This window comes from Protopterus annectens, chromosome 2.part1, assembly GCF_019279795.1.
Source record: "Protopterus annectens isolate FY-2018-M chromosome 2.part1, PAN1.0, whole genome shotgun sequence".
Classification (NCBI taxonomy): Eukaryota; Metazoa; Chordata; order Ceratodontiformes; family Protopteridae; genus Protopterus; species Protopterus annectens.
Window position 1 is genome coordinate 1,223,677,242 of NC_056729.1, and position 23,698 is coordinate 1,223,700,939.

General features: G+C 43.8%; 1 protein-coding gene across 1 annotated transcript in view; it reads right to left on the reverse strand.

Annotated features, from left to right (window-relative positions):
- ATAD2B (ATPase family AAA domain containing 2B) overlaps positions 1 to 23,698 on the reverse strand; it is a 4,508,062-nt gene that overhangs the window by 3,284,689 nt on the left and 1,199,675 nt on the right. The window contains exons 8-9 of the mRNA XM_044063554.1: positions 2,900 to 2,975; positions 70 to 258 (exon numbers count right to left, since the gene is read on the reverse strand). Of these exons, the coding sequence (XP_043919489.1) occupies positions 70 to 258; positions 2,900 to 2,975 (265 nt within the window). The remainder of the gene's footprint in view (positions 1 to 69; positions 259 to 2,899; positions 2,976 to 23,698) is intronic.

Here is a 23,698-nt window from a genome sequence, read left to right on the forward strand (position 1 = left end):
CTGAAGAAATCACAACTGGGTCAGCTGGGCAAGACAGATCTGTAATACAAGAGTACACCTTGTACTTACCTCACAGCCTCTTTTGGAACTTGTTCAATAGCCAAAGGGGTTTTACATACAGTTTTACAGAAATCTTCTAATGCCAGTAACAGAGCAGGAACAGCCAAAACACATGGAATCTCATCCTCAATAAGGCCATAAAGTCTCCTAATCTCTGGCACAGCTCCAGATTGCTTCCAGTCAAATACATTTCTAAACCTAGCTAGAAAGGTGAACACCTGCTTGGGTTTTTTAACCTGTTCACCTTCCAAAGATTCAGACAGGACAGACTCAAGATTATGTACCATTATCTGCATCAGTGCCCGCAACAAAATCTGCAGCCACAGATTGACATCTAGAGAAGGTAGCCCCATACAAAACAGTATTTATAGGAGCAGAAACAGGTTAGCCTGTAAACAGTAACTTACAAGGAGGATAATCTACAGTGTACAGTACAGATCAACACAGACTCACACAGCACTTTAAGCCAGTACAAATGTTAGAAGTGAAATTAAAAAAAAAAAAAAAAAAAAATTCTCAATAAATTAGGGATGAAAAAATACACATCAATTGATATCTGTAGAGTAGTCATTTAAAACTCTTTTCTGGTTGCAGATCAAAGCGATACTCTAAGGGAATCTTTGAGAAAAACTTAGCAAGCCCAGCCAAGGATAACCATACGGCCTTTTACAGCTACATAGGTTGCCTAAAAGGCTCAAGCATATGCAGAATTAATGGCTAACTGCATCACACACTACAGAGACAGCAAACCTGTCAGCAGATACGTTTGGTGAAACTTTCAGTCTCTTATCCCCTTCGAACTTATCAGAAACCTTGCCCCAAACTCCCCTTCCCCCCACCCTACATATCTGAAGGGGAACTCATTAAAGCCTTGTCCAAGGCAAAAAAATCACAGCTTCTATGGCACCAGATGGCATCCCATACTGTCTTCTAAAGAGGCTAAAACATGAACTAGCACCACCATTAAGTAACCTTTTCAATTATACACCAACCACATGCTTTATTCCTATGGAATGGAGAACACAACAGTTATTCCCCTCCTTAAAGGTGGTTTAGCAATAGACAGGGGAATTACACACACACACATAAGCCTGACCAGCCTCATCTATAAGGTCATGGAACATATCATTACGGGCCTCATAAATAAGGACAGGGGCGTTAGGTGACCACCAAATCCTGGATCAAACCCAGTTCGGCTTTGTCAAGGGCAGATCCTGCTTGTTAAACCTGGTGGATTTCTTCAAAAATATGACTAGTGCCACTGAGGAGGGCAAATCTGTGCACAGAGCATACCTCAACTTAGCAAAGGCTTTCAACACAATCCCACACTCAGGCATTACCAATGAACTTAGCAAAGAGAATGTTAACCACTTTGTTGTAAGATGAGCTGCCAACTGGCTCACAAACCGGACACACGCTATTCAAAGTGGGTGACTCTACATCAACCAACAGACCTGTCACCAAGTGGAGTGCCACAACGGTTAATGCTGGGCCCCCCTATTGTTTGGTATATACTTCTCAAAAGTTCAGGCCATAACTAAGTGGTTGTGGCTGACCAAGTTTGCGGACGACTGCAAACTAGGTGCAATTATTGAATCCCCAGATGATGTCAGTATATTCCAGGAGGGTCTTAAGCAGGCCAACTGGTGTCTTAGTCAAACTGAATGCAAAGAAATGCATCATTATTGCCTTCGGCAAAAACACTCCTTCACATTATCAAATCAACACGCTAAGTACCTAGAAGTAGAAAGTGATCCGAGATCAAAAGTTGACTGCAACCTTAACTCTGACCACCATGTGTCTACTGTATTAAGGAAGGCTTTCTATGTAGCACACTTGATAAGTAAAAGCATCAACTTGAGTGCAAACGAGGTTATAACTCCTCTATATTCGGCACTAATCAGGCCCATAACTCAGTATAACACCAGCTTGGCATGTTCCATACAAACAACCTGCAGCAATTAGACAGACTTCAGAGGTTTCTAACAAAGAAGTTAGAGGGAACTCCAGTACATGCCATACACAGACCAACAGAAGTCCCTGTCACTATACTCTGTCGTATAGACTTCTTAGGGGAGACTTATGCCTGGCTTACACAACAATCTCAGACCCAAACCTAATAAACTTGCACACATCCATAAATCAAACAGGAATAGAGCTACCTGCTTCAGGGACCTAAGTATGGCCTGCGACTTAAACAGGACATGCTGGAAGGACAGACTTCTCTCCCAGCAATTGTCACGTCTTTGGAATAGGTTACCAATTAATGTGAAAGAAAGCCCCTCTAAGACACTGTTCAAAAGGAACCTGGAAGAGTGGATGGGGCACCATAAATTCTTAACGGGACGGCGCTCAACCCTCCTGGACATGGGCAGTCATTACTAAATGCAATGCTGGGTACTGGCTACTATATCTATGGTATTACAGTGGAATAAAATGGCTAGGCTTGAAATTACCTACAGGCCAATAGCCTAGTAAACTCCTATGATCCTAATATTGATAAAACAATTAAGGGACCTATGCATCATGCCTACTTTTCCCCTTCCTACCCAAATTCTACTTTACATACTCTATTTAAAGACTGCCTTTGGATCCAGTCCTTCCCACTCATTCAACCATCCAATTTTCAGATAACCCAGCTTTAGGTTTCACAGGATAGCAGAGATGTTGGATTCTATCAAGGCAGACAACGGCCACAAGGCTTTGAAGTTCATTCTGGAGAGGAGACTGGTATGCCGCCTAATGCATATGCACACACACACATTTTCCTACTATGTTGTAAAAGAAGAGGATGACATTTTACCAAAAATGAAAGTGATGCAGGACTGGAAAAAAATACCTGATATGGCTTCTTCTTGCAGGAGATCTATGAGTGTCAAAAATCGTGTTACGTCTTTGCTTTCTACTGGTGGGCTCTAAAATAAAGATTAGAAAAATAAGTAATTATGTTACAGATCAGAAGATAGGATTCTATTTGGTCAACCTGCAAAAAAAAAAAGTGAACTAGGAACCATCAACAAGGATTGATCATAAGCATTTCTCTATCAGTAAACAACATACATTCTTGCCACATAATGCACGATCATTTACAAACAACTAAACCCCTAATGTCTGTATGTAATCCCAAACAAAAACAAAAATAATTCAAGTACACAGTCTGCAATTACATATCACCTCTCACAAATGATCAATTTCTCCATTATGAACACAAATGTTAAAGTGAGACTTATGACAGCAGCCACTTTAACTGTCAAAATTCTAATTACTAAAATAAGGTTTTCCGTCAATGTTTAAAACTACATAGGTACATTTCACAAAGATTGACAGCCTCAAATGCTAACAAAAGTACAGGTGGACAAGCTGAAATTACCCTAACAGTAGATGTGCCACAGGGGTCAATGCTGGGCCTCGGACAGTTTGGTATACTCTTCTCAGAAGTTTAGGTCAAAACTAAAGGGTTGTAGCTGACCAAGTTGCAGACTCCAAACTAGGAGCAATCATTGAATCCTCAAATGATGTCAGTATACTCCAAGATTGTCTTGCACAGACCAACAACTGGTTTATTAGTCACTGTCTCAAAATGACTGCAAAGAAATGTACCATTCCCCTTGGCACAAACAATGTCCCTTCACACTATCAAATTAACAATACCCTAAATATCCATGAAATGGTAAGGGACCTGGGATCACAGGTTTACTGCAATCTTAATTTCAACCACCACGTGTCTTCCATTGTAAAGAAACCTTTCCACATAGCTCACTTGATTAGTAAAGGCATTGCCTTGAGAAAAAAGTTACAACCCCTCTGTACTCTGCACTTATCTGGCCCATAATGGAGTACAACACCCTATTCGGTATGTATCATATTAAGCATCTACAGCAATTAGAGAGAACTCGGAGGTTTGTAACAAATAAGATAAAAGGCCTCCAGCATGTGCTTAGACTTCTTAGGGGAGACTTATGCCTGTCCTACAGAGTAACCCAAGACCCAAACCTAATGGACTTACTGCATACTTGTAAATCAAATGGGTCTAGGGCTACCCGTCCCAGAGACTTAAATATGGCCTGCGACTTAAAAAGGACATGCTGGTGGGACAGACAGATTAACCTCCCAGAGACTGCAACATCTTTGGAACAGGCTACCAACTGATGTTAAACACAGCATCTTTAGGACACTGTTCAAGGGGAACCTGATGACTGGATGGGGCACAGTAAATTCTTAATGGGGTTAGCACCCACAACCCTCCTGGACATGGGAAGTCATCACTAGATGCAATCTTGAATATTGGCTAGTACCCTTATGTTATTACATTGGGTTGAAATGGCTAGGCTTAAAATGACCTCCGGGTCAACACCCTAGTAATCTCCTATGATCCTACAAGTTCAAATTACACCGTACAATGCTCATAATATTAATCACTAGTGCTGTAGCCTTAGCTATACAGATAGACTAACTTAGCCAATTAACTTTGGGAGATGGAGCCCCTGGAGAATACTACTAACAAAGCTTGATCTGGAACTAGACAAGGAATCAAGAAGGTAGTGTTTTATATGTACAGAAGGCCAAGTTGCAGCTTCTAGAATAAGTCTAGAATCCACCCTTTTTCAAAAAGCCATAGATGAAGAAAAGGCCCTGGTAGTGTGCCCCTTGACCCTGCCTAGTATAATTTTGCTATGGTGAACAGTCTCTTTTTAAATAGGCTGTCCATTCCGCTTACCTTAAGAAATTAACAACTGATCAGAAAATCTTAAAAGATTTAGTTCTAACACAATACTACCAGATTAGTCTGTGAACATCCAAAGTATGGGACATCCTTTCCCACCGATTTTCAGGTTCAGTAAAGAAAATGGGGAGATGGATACTTAGACTTACACTAAACATCTTACCTCCACCAAAAGATTTAAGCATAAAAGAAGAAGCAGTTCTCAATGAAACCTTGTACCTACGGAAAAAGGGATAGGGTTGCCTCACCATAAGAGCTTGCAAGTCAGACACCCTACTTGGAGAGGTGACAGCAACCAATAAAACTGTTTTCCATGTTAAGAATTTCAAGTCAGACAGATTAACTGGTTCAAACAGAGCAGGTGTCAGCTTCCCTAACACAAAATAAGTAGGGACAACAGGTTTTCTTGGAGGTCTGTTAAGCAAAACTCCTTTCAAGAACATTCTGACATGAGATCATACTGAAGGAGGAGAATCCATGGGCACACACAAGCTAAAACAGACAATAAATGAACCATGATTGAGGAATAATAAAGACAATAGGACAGTAATTTACAGACACTAAAAGAAGAGAAGAGGACAACTAGCCTTGAGTGACTGCTGGTTATGTTGTTAGCACCAACTAGAAAACTTTTCCCATTTGCAAATACATGATCTTCTAGTGGAAGGCTTTCTTGCTTCCATTAGTACCTGCTGCACATCCACAGTGAACAAGTGTCTTAAAGGTATCAATAACTTATCCAGGCACTTAATTGAAAATGATTGACATCAGGGTGTATCAAAGACCCGTGTTCTTGTGCGAGTAGATCCAGTGAGTGAGAAAGCTTGTGTAAATGTCCCTAGTCATTTTCAAAGAAGGAAGAACCATGGTTGGTTGAGCCAGAAGGGAGTCTCTACAATCATCTGAAGATTCTGAAGTCCTCCTCCAAGAATTACCCTAGATATTAGTGGAAAGGCTGGAAAAGCATAAACATTCCTGTCCAAGGAAAAGAACAGGCATCTGTCTTCCAGGGCTTCTTGCATGGAGTCCTGGAACAGAAGCTTGAAAGTTGACTGCTCACACAGGAAGCAAAGAGGTTTACTTGAACTCCCTTGTACAGGGATCAAAGCTTGGAAGACCTCCTGATCTAGTTTCCAATCGAGATGGTCTGCACTGGTAATGCTCAGCTCATCTACCACACAATTTTCCTCGAACAGAATACAGGATGCCTGTAAGGCGAGACTGTTCTATGAAACTATATCCCAAGCTAACATAGCTAATCTGCAAAGGAGGTACAACCTGGTTCCCCCCTTGCTTGTTGATGTACCATATGACTGTGGTATTGTCTTGTAGCCACTTGAAGAGGTCCCAGCGACCAAAGATGGCTCAGAGTTAAGTACCTTGATCAGCGCAAGCATCTCCGATATTTATGCGCTTACATCTGTCTCTGGTGTTCCATACCCCCTTCACTTATATCCTTCCTGAAACTTTTTCTCAAGCAAAGTTCAAAGCATCTTTGGTGACTAACTGCTGTGCAGCAGGGAAAGAGAATGGAAGACCTGGATTTAAGGACATTTCTTACCTCCACTAAAAGATTTCTGTTCTGACAAACCCCAGAACTGGGATTTGAAGAGAGGGTGCTGATGTTGGGACTAAAGAGATTTCAAATACCACTGCATCTTTCTCATGTGAAGTCTTGTCAGGGGCATCATGAGCATCACAGATGCCAGGAGGCCCAAAATCCTGAGGTATGCCCTCACAGTGATGGAAGTCCGATGGAAAACCTTAGAAATATATCTAGACAAAGATCTCTCTCTTTTTTTTTTTTTTCATATGGAAGAAAAGCTCTTTGAACTGAGGTGTCTAGCTTACATCCCAGGAACACAATCCTCTGTGGAGTTAAGAAAGACTTCTGAATGTTCTCTTGGAATCCCAGCTTCTGTAAGCAATCTCTCACCTAACAGAGATTCCTGACACTTTGAAAGATAATGCAAAGATAAGTTATCTAACTGTAGAAAAATGTGGAGACACTGTAGACTACCATGAGCTATAACTAGAGCTAGACACTTTGTAAAGAATCTTGGTGCAGTGGACAGTCCAAAGGATACGACAGAGGAATGAATGTGATCCAAACTCACACAACCTTAAGAGACATCTGAAGTCTGGATGAAAAGGAATGTGAAAAGGATGTTTTAAGTCTAGTGTTATCAGGAAACTTGAAAAATGAAGAAGGATGTAATAGGTTGTAAAGTGAGATCATTCTGAATTTGGGTACTACCATAACATGCTTAGGAAAGAAACAGCCAGAACTGATCTCCAACATTTTCTTTCTTTGGCACTAGGGACATCACTGAATAAAAACCCCACCCCATTGGGGAAGGAGGAACTGGTTCTGCCACTCCTTGGAGAAGCATGCAGTGAATAAATGGAAATAGACAGTCTGATATGCAGGCTGAGAATTAGGTTCATAGATGGGTACTAGGCTATCTGCCTGAAGGCATTTATAAGCCTAGACATAATGTGTTGAGTTTTGCCGCCCCCTTAGATTAGTTCCCTGTGCATCTGTCCAGCAGAGCCACTGAAGTGATGCCCGAGGTAAACTTTGTTTCCCATCCACTCGTCAAGGTTTCTTTTGAAGAGCGTTAGCGAGGAGCTCTGCCTAATGCAGACTGGGATCTTGTTCCAAAGCATGGGAAGTCTCTGGGACAGGAATCTATCCTTCCTGCACGTCCTACTTATTGTTGTGGTGAGGTTTAGATCCCTACAGCATGTGGCTCGAGGGGATAAGGTTTTCTTTAGGTGGAGCCTGCCCATCAATTCTGGGTTGGACATGGCCTTGTATGTCAGGCAGAGATCACCTCTGAATAGGTGGTATGCAACTGAGTACAACTGGAGTTTCTTCAGTTGAGCTGCATAGGGTATATCTGTTTGAGGCCATTGATCCTCTTGGTGAATTGACCCCCTGGAAAGTACAGTTGTGTACACTTACCATAAATGTAGATGTTCGTGTGTATTCACTGTTGCAGTCATCACACTTGGATTATCTGCCTACAGGTAGCCCTCAGTCGGCCAGAATACCAGAGTCTTAGGATTTCTGCACCGGATGCTGTCGCTTCTTCTATGACATCAGGGGTATAAAAAGTACAGTTGTGTACCTACCATAAATGTAGATGTTCGAATGTATTCACTGTTGCAGTCATTACACTTGAGTTATCCTGCTGGCAGGCGACCCATAGTCGGCCCGAGTTCCAAAGTCTTGGTCCGGCATCGGTTGCTGTCGCCTCTTCCCTGACGTCAGTGCGCCAGGGGTATAAAAGTAGCAACCCACGCCATTTTCCTCAGTTTTTCTTGCCCCAGATGTCAGGTGACCCCAGATAGGAAGGCTGAAAAGACAACAATATGCCAAAAAACATGCATATGTTACTATAAACATTTCCATCATCTACAAGCAAATACACCACATAGGTTGTATAAAGTTGAGAAGTACAGAAAAGTCCCAGCAAAGAAAAGGGGAATGGTGGGTGGGTAACCTGGACTGCAACAGTGAATACACTCGAACATCTACATTTATGGTAGATACACAACTGTACTATGTTCATCGTGTTCCACTGTTGCAGTCATTACACTTGGGTAGAATCCCAAAGCTGAGGTTGGGTGGCTGGGTCTAAATTGGATTTGGTGAGGCTAACAAGCCCTGCAGGACTGCAGTGGCAAAGGCTGCTCTGGATTTGGAGTAGAGAGGTAAGTGGTAGTGCTTGGTGAAAGTGTGCACTGAGCTCCAGGTTGCAGCTTCTAATATATGTCTTTGGTAGTTACTCCTCTGAGGAAAGCTGCTGAAGTGGCTGCTACTCTGGTAGAATGAGGCCTAATGCCCTTAGGCACAGATTTGCCATGTTGTGCATAACAGAAGCGGATGCAGTGCCCTATCCATTTTGAGATTGTCTGTTTTGTAATAGGCTTTCCTTGTGATCCTGCAGCATATACTACAAACAGTTGCTCAGTTTTTCTGAAAGCTTTTGTTTTGTCCAAGTAGAATCGTAGCTGCCTGTGTATATCCAAAGCGTGCAGAAGTTTTTCCCCTTTATTCTGTGGATTTGGGTAAAAAGTAGGTAAATGAATGGTTTGGTTTAAGGCCACATTGGAGACCACTTCTGGCATGAATGTTGGGTTTGTCCTAAGAAAAACCCTGTCCTGATGAAAGATTCCACAGCCATCAATGCCTGTAACTCTGAGACTCTTCATGCTGAAGTTATTGCTAGGAGCAGAGCAGTTTTCCAGGACAAGAATTTTAGATCAGCTGTGCTGGCTGGATCAAATGGAGGTAGTGTTAATTTTTCTAAAACAAAATTGAGGTCCCAAGTAGGTACTGGTGCTCTCCTAGGGGGTCTTATATTTTTTGCCCCTTTGAGGTATTGTCGTAGTAGAGGATGTGAAAAAATAGGAGGATCCGTATTGTAATGCACTGAAATGGCAGAGGCATGGATTTTAGCTTTAGAGAGAGGTGCAGTCTGAGTGGCTACATTATCTGCCATGCTGCCAGGTTTAAGGTTGAGTTGAATGTGCAGAATCTGATTGTTTTGTTGTGTCAGAAGATGAGGGATTTGAGGTAGAGGCCAAGGTGGACCTTGGGACAAACTCTTTAGGATTGGGTACCAGTGTTGGCGTGGCCAGTCTGGTGCAATCAGGATCATTTTTGGTCTCTCGATTGACTTTTAGAAGCACCTTGGCGAGAAGAGGCATTGGAGGGAAGGCATAGACTGTCCGGTCTTTCCAGCTGAATGATAGAGCATCCACTTTCCATGCTTGAGAGTGATAAGTCCTTGTGCAAAATTTCTGTATTTGGTAATTGCGAGGGGAGGCAAAAAGATCTATGTCTGGGCGTCCCCATTTCCTTATTATCATGTTGAACACTTGTGGATTTAGCTTCCATTCATGTCGATCCCTTAGATTTCTGCTTAGTTCGTCTGCCAGTGTATTTTTTGTTCCTGGCAGGAAATGTGCTTGCAGATGTACCTGGTAGGTCAGTGCTGTGTTCCACAAGGTCATGGCTTGTCTGCATAGGGGGTAGGAATGTGTGCCCCCCTTGCTTGTTTATGTACCACATAACTGTGGTATTGTCAGTCTTTATTAATAGTTGTCCTGGATGTATTAGGTCCTTGAAGGCTGTCAGGGCATTCTGTACAGCTAGCATCTCTTTTTGATTGATGTGAAGATGCATTTGTTCCTTGAGCCACGTGCCCTGAATACATTTTCCTGCCATGTGTGCTCCCCAGGCATAATCCGATGCATCCGTTGTTATTGACTGCCTGACTGAAGGTAAGGTGAAAGGCTGTCCCTTGTTGTGGTGACAGGCCTGGGAACACCATCGAAACTCCTGTTGTAGGCAGGGAATCAAGGATATGACTGTCTCTAGGCTGTGACAATGCTGAGTCCAAATACTTTTTAGATACCATTGCAGTTTCCTCATGTGCAGTTTTGCATATGGAATTAGTAGAATGCAAGATGCCATGAAACCCAGGGACTGCCGAATTTTTCTTGCAGGGAGCTGGGTCTTTGTTGCCATCATCTGAAAGTAATGAGTCAGTTGCTTTTGTTTGTCTGGCGTGAGATAAGCCATCTGGGCAGCTGTATTTAAGCTTGCACCCAGGAATATTATCTCGAGAGGGCACTAGTTTTGATTTCTTTTCATTTACTGTGTACCCTAGGCAAATTAGCAATCTTTTTACAAACGCCAGGTGCTTTAAAAGAATGTGTCTGCTCTCTGCTTGAATAAGGCAGTCGTCCAAGTAGGGATATATTTGAATTCCATTTTGTCTGCAAAATGCAATTACTGGTGCCAGTCATTTTGTGAAGACCCTGGGCACAATAGATAAGCCAAAGGGCAGTGCAGAGAATTGGTAATCCATTGAGCCTGCTATAAATCTGAGGTATCTCCTGCACGATTGTCTGATTGGGACGTGCAGGTATGCCTCCTTGAGGTCTAAAGTTACTAGCCAAGCCTCCTTGCCCAGCATGGGCAGAAGTTGTTGTAGTGTTAACATTTTGAATTTTGAAACATCCAAAAAAGCATTTAGGATCGACAGGTCCAGTATTGGTCTCCAGGCTTTGTCTTTTCTGGGTACTAAGAAAGGTCTTGAGTAAAACCCTTGTCCCTTTTGTTCTTGTGGAACTTTTTGAATAGCTCCCATATCCATAAGAGCCGCAATCTGTTTTTGTGCCTCTGCCCATTGGTTTTGTGGCAGGTTTGGCATACCTTTTGGTTTTGGAAGCGTGTGGAAGTGGAATCTGTACCCCTGAGAAACAATATTCAGCACCCATTGGTCTCGGGTGATCATGTACCAATTTTTTTTAAGAAAAGTGCTAGCTTGCCCCCTAGGTGTGCTGTCAACTGTTAAGAGCTTGGCATTTGCCGAGGGAAGTCATTGTAACGGTTTCTTATAAGGTTGTGATTTGTCTTCTCCTCCTTTGGGGGGCTGAAGCACCCCATTGTTTAGGTCTGTAGGAGCCTTGGGGCTGAGATCTGCCTCTTTGTGGCCTGTCTGACACTGGAAAGGACCAATTTTTTGAAAGCCAGTTTCTGCTAAATCTAGGTGGTTGAACCTGTAAGAAATCTTTCACCGCTGGCATTGACTTTGCTTTATCCTCCATTTTCTTTAATACCTCTTCTGCCTTAACACCAAACAAAGTATCATGCTGTAATGGAGCATCCAATAATTTTACTTTAACATGGTCAGGTAAACTTTGTTCTTTCAACCAAGCATGTCTTCAAATAACAGAGCCTGTAACTGCGGCTCTACAAGATGCCTCTAATGAATCAAAACCACATTGCAGAGTATGCTTTCCCACTTGTTCAATTGCATGCAGTAAAGCCTGCATTTCTTTACTGTCATGACTTTCTATATTTGTAACCATTTTCTGCTTTAACAATGACATGAGGTACTGCTGATATTTAAGCATATGAAACTGACAGATTAAAGCTCTTATAGCTAAAGTAGCAGAAGTGTAAACTTTTTCCCCCATCTGTCCAGAGCTCTGGAATCCCTATCTGAGGGGACAGGATTTTTGGCAGTGGAAGCCTTAACCCCTTTAGGACCCTGAGAAATTGTTTCTGGGTCTGCACCGGGGTTTTTGTAAAGAAATTTATGAGAGTCAGGGACCCTGTAGTACCTGTCTGGCTTTACTGGAGCAGGGGGTAAAGAGTCAGGAGACGGACTGGATTCAGAAGAAACATCATCTACATTATCAAGCACAGGGGGATAGCCATGAGCTTGTGCTGAGGCAATAAAAGGAAATCTTTGAGCCTTTTCTTGGATTCTGAGTAATCCTGGCTCTCCCAATGGAAATGCTCCCTCATGGTGTGCAGGGTTTCCCCAAAAGAATAATCCTCATGCGGTGAGGCTGAAGGAATGGACTCTTCAGCATCAGAGTCCTCATAGGGAGGGAGAGAATAGCCCTCATCAGAAGAAACAGAGGAAATGGAAACCTGATCAGATGAATCATAATGTGTCTTGCCTAGGCCTTTTGTCAGGAGAGGGATTGGAGCCCCTGATTAAAGTAATAAGGTCTTCGGCCATTTTAAGCATTTGTTTCTTTGGCATGGATGACTGTTCTGGAGAATGCTGCACTTGTTTCCTTGTCTTTAATGGTGTTTTTGACTTTGCCTTTGCTGCTGGAGAAACCTTAATTGTAAGCTGTGAAAGTCTGAAAACACCCTCAGAAGCCGGTGCCTGCTCAGCGGCTCCGGACCCATCTGAGGGTATAGTTTCTGTAGGCCCAATACATTGAGTTTCCACAGGCCTCGTTGTCTCCACGTGGATGTCGGTTACGGCCTGTGGTTCTGAGGTAGCGGGTGTCAGGGGCTGCGAAAGCGCCTCACTGAGAACCGGCGACTGGCCTAGAAGAGGCTTCATTGTCGGTTTTGGACCTCGGATGCCGGTCTTTTTCTTTGTCTTTGTTTTTTTTATACATTCCGGTCGTCGGTTGCTCCGACGGCATTATATAATTAAATCTTCGTCCAAAATAATGTAAGGCAAAATCAAACCGATGTTTAATAGTGCATTTATTGAATCTAGCACAAAACCGACAACTAGTAACGTCGTGGTCAGGGCCTAGGCAAGGAATACAGTAAGAGTGAAAGTCCTTATGAGGTATTTGCTTCCCACAAGAAATACAATTATTAACTTTTACTGACATCGGTCTGGAGCAAGAAAAAGTTTCCCTAATGGGGTATTAAGCTTTATTGAAGACTTCGGTTCTGAAATTCAATTTTGAAAATCTCAGGAGTCGGCACTTGCGAACTGCTTTTGCTTCGGGCACCACGCAGTAATAAAGACTGAAGAAAATGGCGTCGGTTGCTACTTTTATAACCCTGGCACACTGATGTCAGGGAAGAGGCGACCGACACTGGACCAAGACTTTGGAACTCGGGCCGACTATGGGTCGCCTGCCAGTAGGATAACCCAAGTGTAATGACTGCAACAGTGAAACACAATGAACATCAGGCAGCTGATGCCATTACATCAGTTTTTCTTGCCCTAAATGTGAGGAGCCCCCAACAGGAACCTAGTATAAGGTGAGGAAAGTACAGTTTTGTACCTACCATAAATGTAGATGTTAGAGTGCTAATACAGCTGCAGTAATCACAGATGGGTTTTCTGCCGTCAGGCGGGCCCTCGGTCAGCCGAATTCCAAAGTCTAGGTCCGGCGTCGGTTGTTGACGCTTTCTTTCCTGACGTCAGTGAGGCAGGGGTATATAAGACACAGCCGACGCCATTTTCTTCAGTCTTTCTTGCCCCAGATGTCAGGTGCCCCCAGAAGGAAGGCAATACATAAATTATATTTATATACATGCAATGCAATATAATCAAAAATCAGTAGTTGCAAGCAAATATACCATAGAAGGATAACCCAATCAGGTTGTATGAAGAGGGGTTAGGCCCTAGGCCTTTACCAAGAGGGGAAGGAGGGAGGGAAACCTGTACTGCAGCTGTATTAGCACTCGAACATCTACATTTATGGTAGGTACAAAACTGTACTATGTTCATCGTGCATACAGCTGCAGTAATCACAGATGGGTAGAATCCCAAAGCTATGCACAGGGTGGTAGGCACTAGGTGGAACTGGGATGAGCCAGAATGCCCTGCAACACAGCTGTGGCAAAGCCTGCTCTAGTTTTGGAATATAAAGGCAGGTGGTAGTGTTTTGTGAAGGTATGCACAGAACTCCAAGTGGCTGCCTCCAAAATATCTTTGGTAGAAACTCCTCTGAGGAAGGCTGTAGAGGTAGCTGTGGCCCTGGTGGAATGGGATATGATGCCTGTAGGGACAGATTTTCCATGATAGGAGTAACAAAACCGTATGCAGTGGCCTATCCATTTTGAAATTGTCTGTTTGGTAACTGGCTTCCCTTGAGCTCCTACAGCATAAAGTTGTTCTGATTTCCTAAAAGGCTTTGTTCTGTCCAAATAATAACGTAGCTGTCTATGGATGTCTAAGGAGTGTAGCAGCCTTTCCCCTTTGTTTTGAGGATTGGGGTAAAAGGTAGGTAAGTGTATGGCTTGATTTAAAGCAAACCCGGATACCCCTTTAGGCAAGAATGATGGGTTGGTTCGAAGGGAAACCCTGTCCTGATAGAAGATGAGAAAGGGCTGCACAGCCATGAGGGCTTGTAGTTCCGAAACCCTACGAGCTGAAGTAATGGCCAGAAGGAAGGCTGTTTTCCAGGACAAATATTGCAAATCTGCTGAGGCAGCTGGTTCAAAGGGAGGCAATGTTAATTTTTCTAGAATGTAATTAAGATACCAGGCTGGCATTGGTTGTTTCCTTGGTGGTTTTATATTCTTAGCCCCTCTGAGAAACTGTCTTAAGAGTGGGTGAGAGAATAAGGGTGGGTCAGTGTTGAATTCAGCAGAAATGGCTGAGGCATGGATTTATATGGAGGAAAATGAAAGTCCACTGTTCAGCAGCTCAGCTAGATACTGTAATACCGGAGGCAAATTCAGTTTTCTAGGGTCCTGGCCTTTTTTCTCATTCCAAGACCAAAACCGTTTCCATTTTGCGGAGTAAGCCTTTCTAGTAGATGGCCTTCTGGCCTCCAAAATGACATCCTGCACCTCTTTGGGGAGTAGGGTCTGTTGTGGTGTTGAGGAATTTTCCATGCAGCGAGATTGAGTGATTTCAGCTGACTGTGAAGAGTTTTGTAGCTGTGCTGAGTCAGCAGAAGAGGCATTAGAGGTAGGGACCAGGGAGGAGTATGTGTTAGGCTCCTCAGGATTGGGTACCAGTGTTGCCTTTGCCAGTCTGGAGCAATCAGTATCATCTTCGGTCTGTCTGCTCTTGCTTTCAAGAGTACCTTGGGCAGAAGAGGCAGAGGTGGGAAAGCGTAAACTGTCCATGCTGTCCAACTGAATGAAAGGGTGTCCACTCTCCAGGCCTTTGGACGAAAAGTCCTTGAACAGAACTTTTCCAATTGATGATTCCTGTGGGAGGCGAAGAGATCTATGTCTGGCCTCCCCCACGCTTGGATTATCTTTGTAAACACTTGAGGATGCAACTTCCATTCGTGTGGATCTGTCATATTTCTGCTTAGATTGTCTGCCAGCGTGTTTTCCAAACCTGGCAAGTACTGTGCCTGAAGTTCGATTTGCCATTCCAGAGCCAAGTTCCAAAGTGTCATGGCTAGTCTACACAGGGAATATGAATGTGTTCCTCCTTGTTTGTTTATGTACCACATTACTGTGGTGTTGTCTGTTCTTATCAATAATTGTCCTGGATGCAGGAGGTCCTTGAAAGCTGTAATTGCATTTATCACTGCTAGCATTTCTTTCTGATTGATGTGAAGGTGCTTTTCCTTTTGGGACCACTTGCCCTGAATGCACCTGTCTGTCATGTGCGCCCCCCAGGCGTAATCTGAGGCGTCTGGTGTGATTACTTGATTTGCTTGAGGCTTGCAGAATGGGAGACCTGTGTTTGTTTGACATGCTTGGGCCCACCATAGAAATTCCTTTTGCAAACATGGAATTATTGGTATTATTGTTTCCAAACTGTGGCTGTGTTGAGACCATAGGTTTTTTAGGTACCACTGAAGTTTCCTCATATGCAACTTTGCACATGGGATTAAAAGAATGCAAGATGCCATGAAACCCAGAGCCTGCAGGATTTTCCTTGCAGTAAGCCTGGTATAATTTGCTAGTATTTTGAAGAACTGAGTTAGTTGCCCCTGTTTTTCTGGCATAAGATAGGCCATCTGGGCGTTTGTGTCCAAGTTGGCACCCAGGAAAGTTATTTTCTGAGATGGTGTTAGTCTGGATTTCTTTTTGCTGACTGTGTATCCCAGGGAATTCAGTAACCGTGTTACATAAGCAAGATGTTCCAGAAGTATGTGCTTGCTGTCCGCTTGGATCAGGCAGTCGTCCAAATAAGGGTAAATTTGTATCCCTTGAAGTCTGCAGTAGGCAATTACTGATGCCAGGCATTTCGTGAATACTCTGGGCGCAGTAGATAAGCCAAAGGGCAATGCAGAGAATTGATAGTGAATTGAACCTGCAAGAAATCTGAGGTATCTTCTGCAGCTTTGTCTGATTGGGACATGCAGGTATGCCTCCTTGAGGTCCAATGTTACCAGCCAAAACTCCTTGCCCAGCATGGGAAGAAGCTGCTGTAATGTGAGCATCTTGAATTTTGGTGCAGTAAGAATGTGTTTAGGATGGATAAGTCCAAAATGGGTCTCCAGTCGGTTCCTTTCCTTGGTACCAGAAATTGCCTGGAATAAAAACCTTGACCTTGTTCGTGAGTAGGTACCTCTTGAATAGCTTTCATGTCTATGAGCTTTGAAATTTGTAGTTGTGCCTCTGCCCTTTGATTGTGTGGCAGGTTTGGCATGCCTCTCATTTTTGGAAGAGTGTGAAAATGAAATCTGTAGCCTCTGTTTATAACGTCCAGGATCCATTTGTCTGTTGTGACAATATGTCAATTTCTTGTAAATAATGCCAGCTTTCCTCCCAAGGGTGCTGCCAGCTGAGACTTGCTTGGCATGGAAATGAGGGAGTCATTGGGTTTGTTTCCTGTATTGTTGTGCACTGTCTTCGCCAACTCTTGGTGCTGGAGTTTGCCATTGCCTGCCTCTACATGATCCTTGTGATTGTCCTCTGCCCCTTGTGCGCCTGTATCTACCTCTTTGGGGCTTGTCCGTGGCTGGAAGGGACCAGTTTTTAGAAGGCCAATTTCTGCTAAAACGTGGTGGTTGAACCTGTAGAAAAGCTTTGACAGTTTGCATAGATTTGGCTTTTTCTTCCATTTTCTGTAGCATCTCCTCAGCATTAGTACCAAATAGCACATCCTTTTGTAAAGGAGCATCTAGTAGTTTAGCTTTCACATGATCACGCAAGATTTGTTCCCTAAGCCAGGCATGTCTACGAATGACTGATCCTGTTAACAGCAGCTCTACTTGAGGCCTCTAGGGCATCATAGCCATATTGTAAGGTGTGTTTACCCACTTGTTCTGCACTATGCATCATATCCTGCAACTCCTTCAAATCTGGTTTGTTCAGGTTGAGACATTTTATTTCTTAATTGTGATAACAGAAACTGCTGATATTTAAGCATATGAAACTGACAATTTAAGGCCCTCATGGCTAGGGTGGCCGAGGTATATACCTTTTTTCCCCACCTTTCTAAGGATCTTGGCTCTCTTTCGGAAGGTATTGGATTCTTAGCAGTAGAGGCCTTCATTCCCTTGGGGCCTTGAGAAATGGTTTCAGGGTCAGCATTATGGCTTTTGTAAAGAAATTGGTGGGAGTTAGGAACTCTGTAGTACCTATCAGGCTTGACTGGGGCAGGAGGCAGGGAATCCGGATTAAGGCAAGCCTCCGCATAAACATCATCAAGTATGTCCAAGACAGGCGGTATCGCCAGAGGTCTGTGTTGAGGTAACAAAAGAAATTCCCCAAGTCTTTTCTTGGAATCAGAAAGGTCTTGGCCTTCCCAATGGAAGTGTTCCCTCAAGGTGTGCAAGGTTTCCCCAAAAGAAAAATCCTCTGGAAGAGATACAGAAGGAATGGACTGCTCTGCATCAGAGTCTTCAAAAGGGGAGTAAGAGTGTTCCTCTACATCAGAATGTTCTGAAAAATGGAGCCCTGATCAGAAGAGGGAGAATCTTCCTCCACTCTGGGTCTCGTCTGGAGGGGGTTGGGAACCCCTGATAAGAGTAATTAAATCCTCAGCCATTTTAAGCATCTGCTTTTTAGGCATGGGGCCTGGAGATGGGCCCTGTGCAACAGGCCTTATGGGATGCCTGACTGATTTGGACTTAGTAAAGGCCTTAATGGAAAAGGAAGATGAGGGTCTAAAGACCCCATGGGTGGAAGTGGACCTGTCCACATTAGGAGGCTCAACGCTCACAGTGGCTTCGGTGGTTGTAGTCTGGGTATGGGCCGAGGTACCTGTGGTTTCGGTTACAGAAGACACCGCCAAAGAAGTGTCGTCTGTAGTCAGGGACTGCATAGGCGTCTCGCTGAGAACCGGACCACGTGTAGCCGGTTTTGGCGTGGTGTCGGTGGAGACCGTGGACCTCGCGTGTAGGTCCTTGCGTTTTTTGGACAAAATGGTAGTCAGAGTCTCCGACGACATTTTATAATCAAAAGCTTTACCAAAAAGGTGTTGGGCGAACTCCGCCCGACGCTTAATAGTGCCTTTATTGAAAGTAGTGCAAAAGCGACAGCCCGAGACGTCGTGGTCTGGGCCTAAACAAGGTATACAGAGGGAATGGAAATCCTTATGCGGTATTTGCTTCCCACAAGAAATACAATTGTTAATTTTTTCTGACATCGGTCTGAGGCAAGAAAAGTTTCCCCAATGGGGTACTTAGCTTTAAAGAAGACTTCGGTTTCCAATTTTTCGTAAATTCAGGAGCTGGCCGACCGGCACTTGCAAACTGCTTCTGCTTCGGGCACCGCGCGGCAAAAAAGACTGAAGAAAATGGTGTCGGCTGTGTCTTATATACCCCTGCCTCACAGACGTCAGGAAAGAAAGCGACAACAACCAACGCCGGACCTAGACTTTGGAATTCGGCCGACCGAGGGCCCGCCTGACGGCAGAAAACCCATCTGTGATTACTGCAGCTGTATGCACGATGAACATCACCACCAGTAAAAAGTAAATACCAATGTGATAAAGTATGGCCAGAGAGGGGAGAGGTAGAAAGATAGAGAAAACCAAGGGGCTGGAAGGATGGAAAAGTACAGTTGTGTACACTTAACATAAATGTAGATGTTCGAGTGTATTCACGGTTGCAGTCATCACATTTGGGTTATCTGCTTGCAGTAGTCAGTCCTCAGTCGGCCGGATTATCAAAGTCTTGGGTCATGCGTCAGTTGTTCTCATCTTCCATGACGTCAGGTAGTCAGGGGTATAAAGCATGCAGCTGACACCATTACATCAGTTTTTCTTGCCCCAGATGTCAGGTGCCCCCATAATGGGAAGCAATTATATACAATGTTACACCTCCAACAAAAAAGCAAATACACCAAAAAGCTTTAAGCATAGTAAACAAGAATAGAGGTATAGTCAATAGAAGCCAGGGGGCTGGAGGGAGGGTAAACAGGACTGCAACAGTGAATACACTCGAACATCTACATTTATAGTAAGTGTACACAACTGTACTATGTTCTTCATTTCACTGTTGCAGTCAGCACATTTGGGTAGATTCCCAAAGCCAAGGATGGGAAGAGGTCATTAGACAACATTAGGACCAGCTATAAGGCCCTGCAAGACTGCAGTGGCAAAACCAGCTCTGGATTAAGAAAAAATGTGCACCCATTTATACAAACCTGGTAATGCTGGATTGGGAAGAACAGATTCTTTTTTCAAGTATATATCGTTCCCATATCGTCCATTGTGTCAGATTTTTGGACGATATTTACATATTATGGAATTCAAATGAAAACAAGTTATTGGAGTTCATTCAATTTTTGAATGATAGTAGTGAATTTTTAAAATTCACTTATGCATACAATAAGGAAGGCCTGGCAAATTTAGACACCTTGGTATATAGATATGATGATACTTTACAGTCAAGAATTTTCAGAAAAGAAACTTTTTCTAATGATGATCTGTCTTTTGAAAGTTACCATCCTAAGAATTTAAAGCAAAATATATATAAGGGCCAATGTATTAGAGCCCTTAGAATGACATCGAAGTATGAAACACTATTGGAAGAGATAGGCAACATACACATTATGTTCTTAGAAAGGGGTTACTCCAAAGACATGCTGGATAATGTGGACAAATATGTCATAGGACTTTGGAGAACATATAAACCTTTATTAGGTTTAGGTAGGGAAGAATATTTAATACATAATATTGTTGATAGGCCCCAGATGCTTAAGAAGGACAATGAAAAACATCAGAGATCCTATATTTTGTTATATAGCCCAATGTCAGTTGGGGTGACACAAATATTACAGAGCTTTTGGCATATAATTAGTAAAGATGAAACTTTTAGGGACTCAGTAGGGGTCTCACCAGGTATTGTTTACAAAATGGGAGCTAATATAAAAAGGCAATTAGAAACAAGAAACAAGTTAGGATATATATACATAGAGTGGATATTGGGAAGCATACCACTAAATGTAGATCTTGCAAACAATGCTGCCATATTTTTGAAAGAGATGAAATAGTGTTAAAAAATTAAATTAGAACAAGATTGAGGTTAGCAAAGGGGAATTGTAACACAAGAATGGTTGTGTATATTGCTATATGTCAGGAATGCCCAAGCTATTATGGAGGGAAAACAGAGAGACTTTTTAAGAAACGTATATATGAGCACATTTATAATATCAAGAAAAGAGATCCTAAAAGTGCACTTTACAGACATATTGAACAATGTGGTGAATGTCATGATTTTAAATTTGCTTTGTTAGAAATTAGAAGTTATGTACTCACCATAACGTTCCATCTGAGTAGGTGACTTCATTCGGATGCAACCTGTGGGTATCGGATCCGATCTCGGATCCGAGCCGGCAATTCAAAAGCTTAGGCTCCGAGCTCCTAGCTCCTCCCTCTTACCCATAACCCCTTGCCAAGCCCTGACTGACCTCAGATTGAGTTTGCCTCAAAATACTGACCACAGTATACTAAAACAGCATAAATACTCGCTCTATAAAGGTCAGGGGATGGAGGATGGTTGCATCGAATGAAGTCACCTACTCAGATGGAACGTTATGGTGAGTACATAACTTCTAAATCTGAAGTAGGCAGACTTCATTTGTCTGCAACCTGTGGGACAGAGTCCCTAGCTACCTGAATCTTGGGCCGTCATGGAAGGATGTTCCGAGCACCGCTGAGCCAAAGGATGCTCTTCCTCTAGAAACAACATCCACCTTGTAATGAGAAATAAAAGTATGAGGCGAGGCCCAAGTAGCTGCAGCAGATATCATCCAACGAAACACGGGACTTAAAGGCGGCTGACGTAGAAACTGCCCTAGTAGAATGAGCCGTAACCCTCTGAGGAGCAGGTCTGCCTGAAGTGTCATATGCCTGCAGAATGCAATTAGCAATCCATTTAGATAGAGTGACTTTAGATACTGCTTTACCCAGAGCAAATTTAGCAAAGGAGACGAACAGCTGATCTGATTTCCTGTGGCCAGCTGTCCTGTTAATATAAAAACGTAATTGTCTATGAACATCCAATGAATGCAATTTGTATTCTCCTTTGTTTGAATACTTAGGAAAAAATACAGGCAAATTGATTGACTGGTTAATATTGGATTCAGAAGAGACCTTCGGAAGAAAAGATGGATTGGTCCTGAGGCACACCCTATCAGGGAAGAAAGAAAGATAAGGCGGTTTGACACATAGAGCCTGAAGCTCAGACACCCTTCTGGCTGAAGTGATAGCTACCAGAAAGGCAGTCTTCCAGGAAAGGTATTTTAACTCAGCAGAAGCTGCAGGCTCGAAGGGAGGAGCAGTAAGGGCCTGCAGGACTAAAGACAAGTCCCAAGGCGGTACAACCTCCTTGACTGGAGGCCTTAACAAAAAAACTCCTTTGAGAAAAGTTTTACATAATTTCGCTGTCATAAGGGGAGCTGTGTCCTGACCAATGTGATAATGCGAGATAGCCGCCAATTGTACCTTAATCGTGGAAGAACTAGCCCCTTGATGAAAGAGGTCCGTTAGAAAATCTAGCACCGCAGAGATAGGTGCTGAAAAAGGATCCACAGTTCTCTGTCCTGCCCATATAGAGAACCTCTTCCATTTACTCCGATAAACCTGTCTGGTGGAAGGTTTATGAGCAGCCACCAAAATGGCTTTGACCGGTGAAGAGATACCGGGAGTCCTAATTAAGGTTGGAATTGGAGCAGCCAAGCTGTCAACTTCAGGGTCCGCAGATTGGGAACTGGCATTCCCAGAGGGTGAGAGATGAGATCCAGTGGATCCAGAATCCATGGTGGATTGATTTTGTGAGACCATACGAAGGGAACCAAGGTTGTCGAGGCCAGAATGGGGCAATGAGAATCATTCTGCTCCCCAAACTGTTGGCTTTCTGCAGAAGCCTCTGCATCAGAGGAAGTGGAGGGTAGGCATAAAGGAGACCGGGAGGCCAAGCATGCACCAGAGCATCCTCGAACTCCCCTGGTGGGGGAAGCAGAGCGAAGAAATTGTCGCATTTGGCGTTTGAGGGAGAAGCAAAAAGATCGCAACAGGGTTGCCCCCAAATGGCAAAAATCTTCTTCGCTACTTGAAGATTGAGGGACCACTCGTGTGGAGAAAGGATGGTGCGACTGAGCTTGTCCGCAAGGATGTTGGACTTTGTCGGAATGTGCGTTGCTATCAGAAAGCGTTTGGTGGAAATTGCCCATTCCCAGACTCTCATGGCCTCTCGACAAAGGGGGTAAGACCTGGTTCCTCCCTGCTTGTTGATATACCAGACTACGGACATGTTGTCTGTCTGAATCGCAATAGTCCCTGTAGGAAGAACGTGGTGAAGTGCTTGCAACGCTAGGAGCACCGCCTCATTTCCAGGACATTTATATGCAATGACGTCTCTGTGGGATTCCACGTGCCTTGGACAATCTTTCCCAGAATGCCCCCCACCCGAGGCAAGAAGCGTCCGTGGTCACTGTGGCTCGGGAAATGCAGCGCAAAAGATCTCCCTGCTAGGGGCTCGGAGAAAGAAGCCACCACAGAAGGGAGTCCCTGCACGCTCTGCTGACCGCAATCGGGCGTTTAGAGGCGAACAAAGAGGAGACCACTGAACTTGAAGGGTCCATTGAAGAACCCGCATGCGTCGGGCATGAATTAGAAGCGGGATAGCTGCCGCCATAGAACCTAGGGCCCTCAGGACCGAAGCTGCAGTTGGAGATGGTTGCAGGATTGCTGTCACATGACACCTCAGGCTGACGATACGGTCTGGGGTGAGGAAGGCTCGCATTGATCTGGTGTCTAGTCTTCCTCCTATGAAATCTATAATTTGAGTTGGATTCAGAAAAGATTTCTCCCAGTTGATCATGATGCCCAGCCTTGGTGCTAGTTGAAGGAAGTAATCCCTGGCTGAGCACAGAAGATGCCTTGATGATGCCGTCAGGAGCCAGTCGTCCAGGTACGGAAAGACCTGTAATCCCTGGAGCCTCAGGTGGGCCGCTACCACCGCTAACACCTTGGTAAACACCCTGGGGGCTGAGGTGAGACCAAAGGGAGGACCCTGAACTGATAATGACTGGCTCCCAGCCGGATGCGTAGACACCTCCTGGTTCGTTTGTTCTTCTCAATGAGCTAGTACGCATCCTTGAGGTCTATAGATCTCATCCAGTCGTTCTCCCTCAAGAGGGGAGTATAGATTGCAGGGTGACCATCCGGAACTTTTGCTTGGTTACTGACAGGTTCAACAGGGAAAGGTCTAAAATTGGTCTTAAGTCCCCCGTCTTCTTTGGCACCAAGAAGA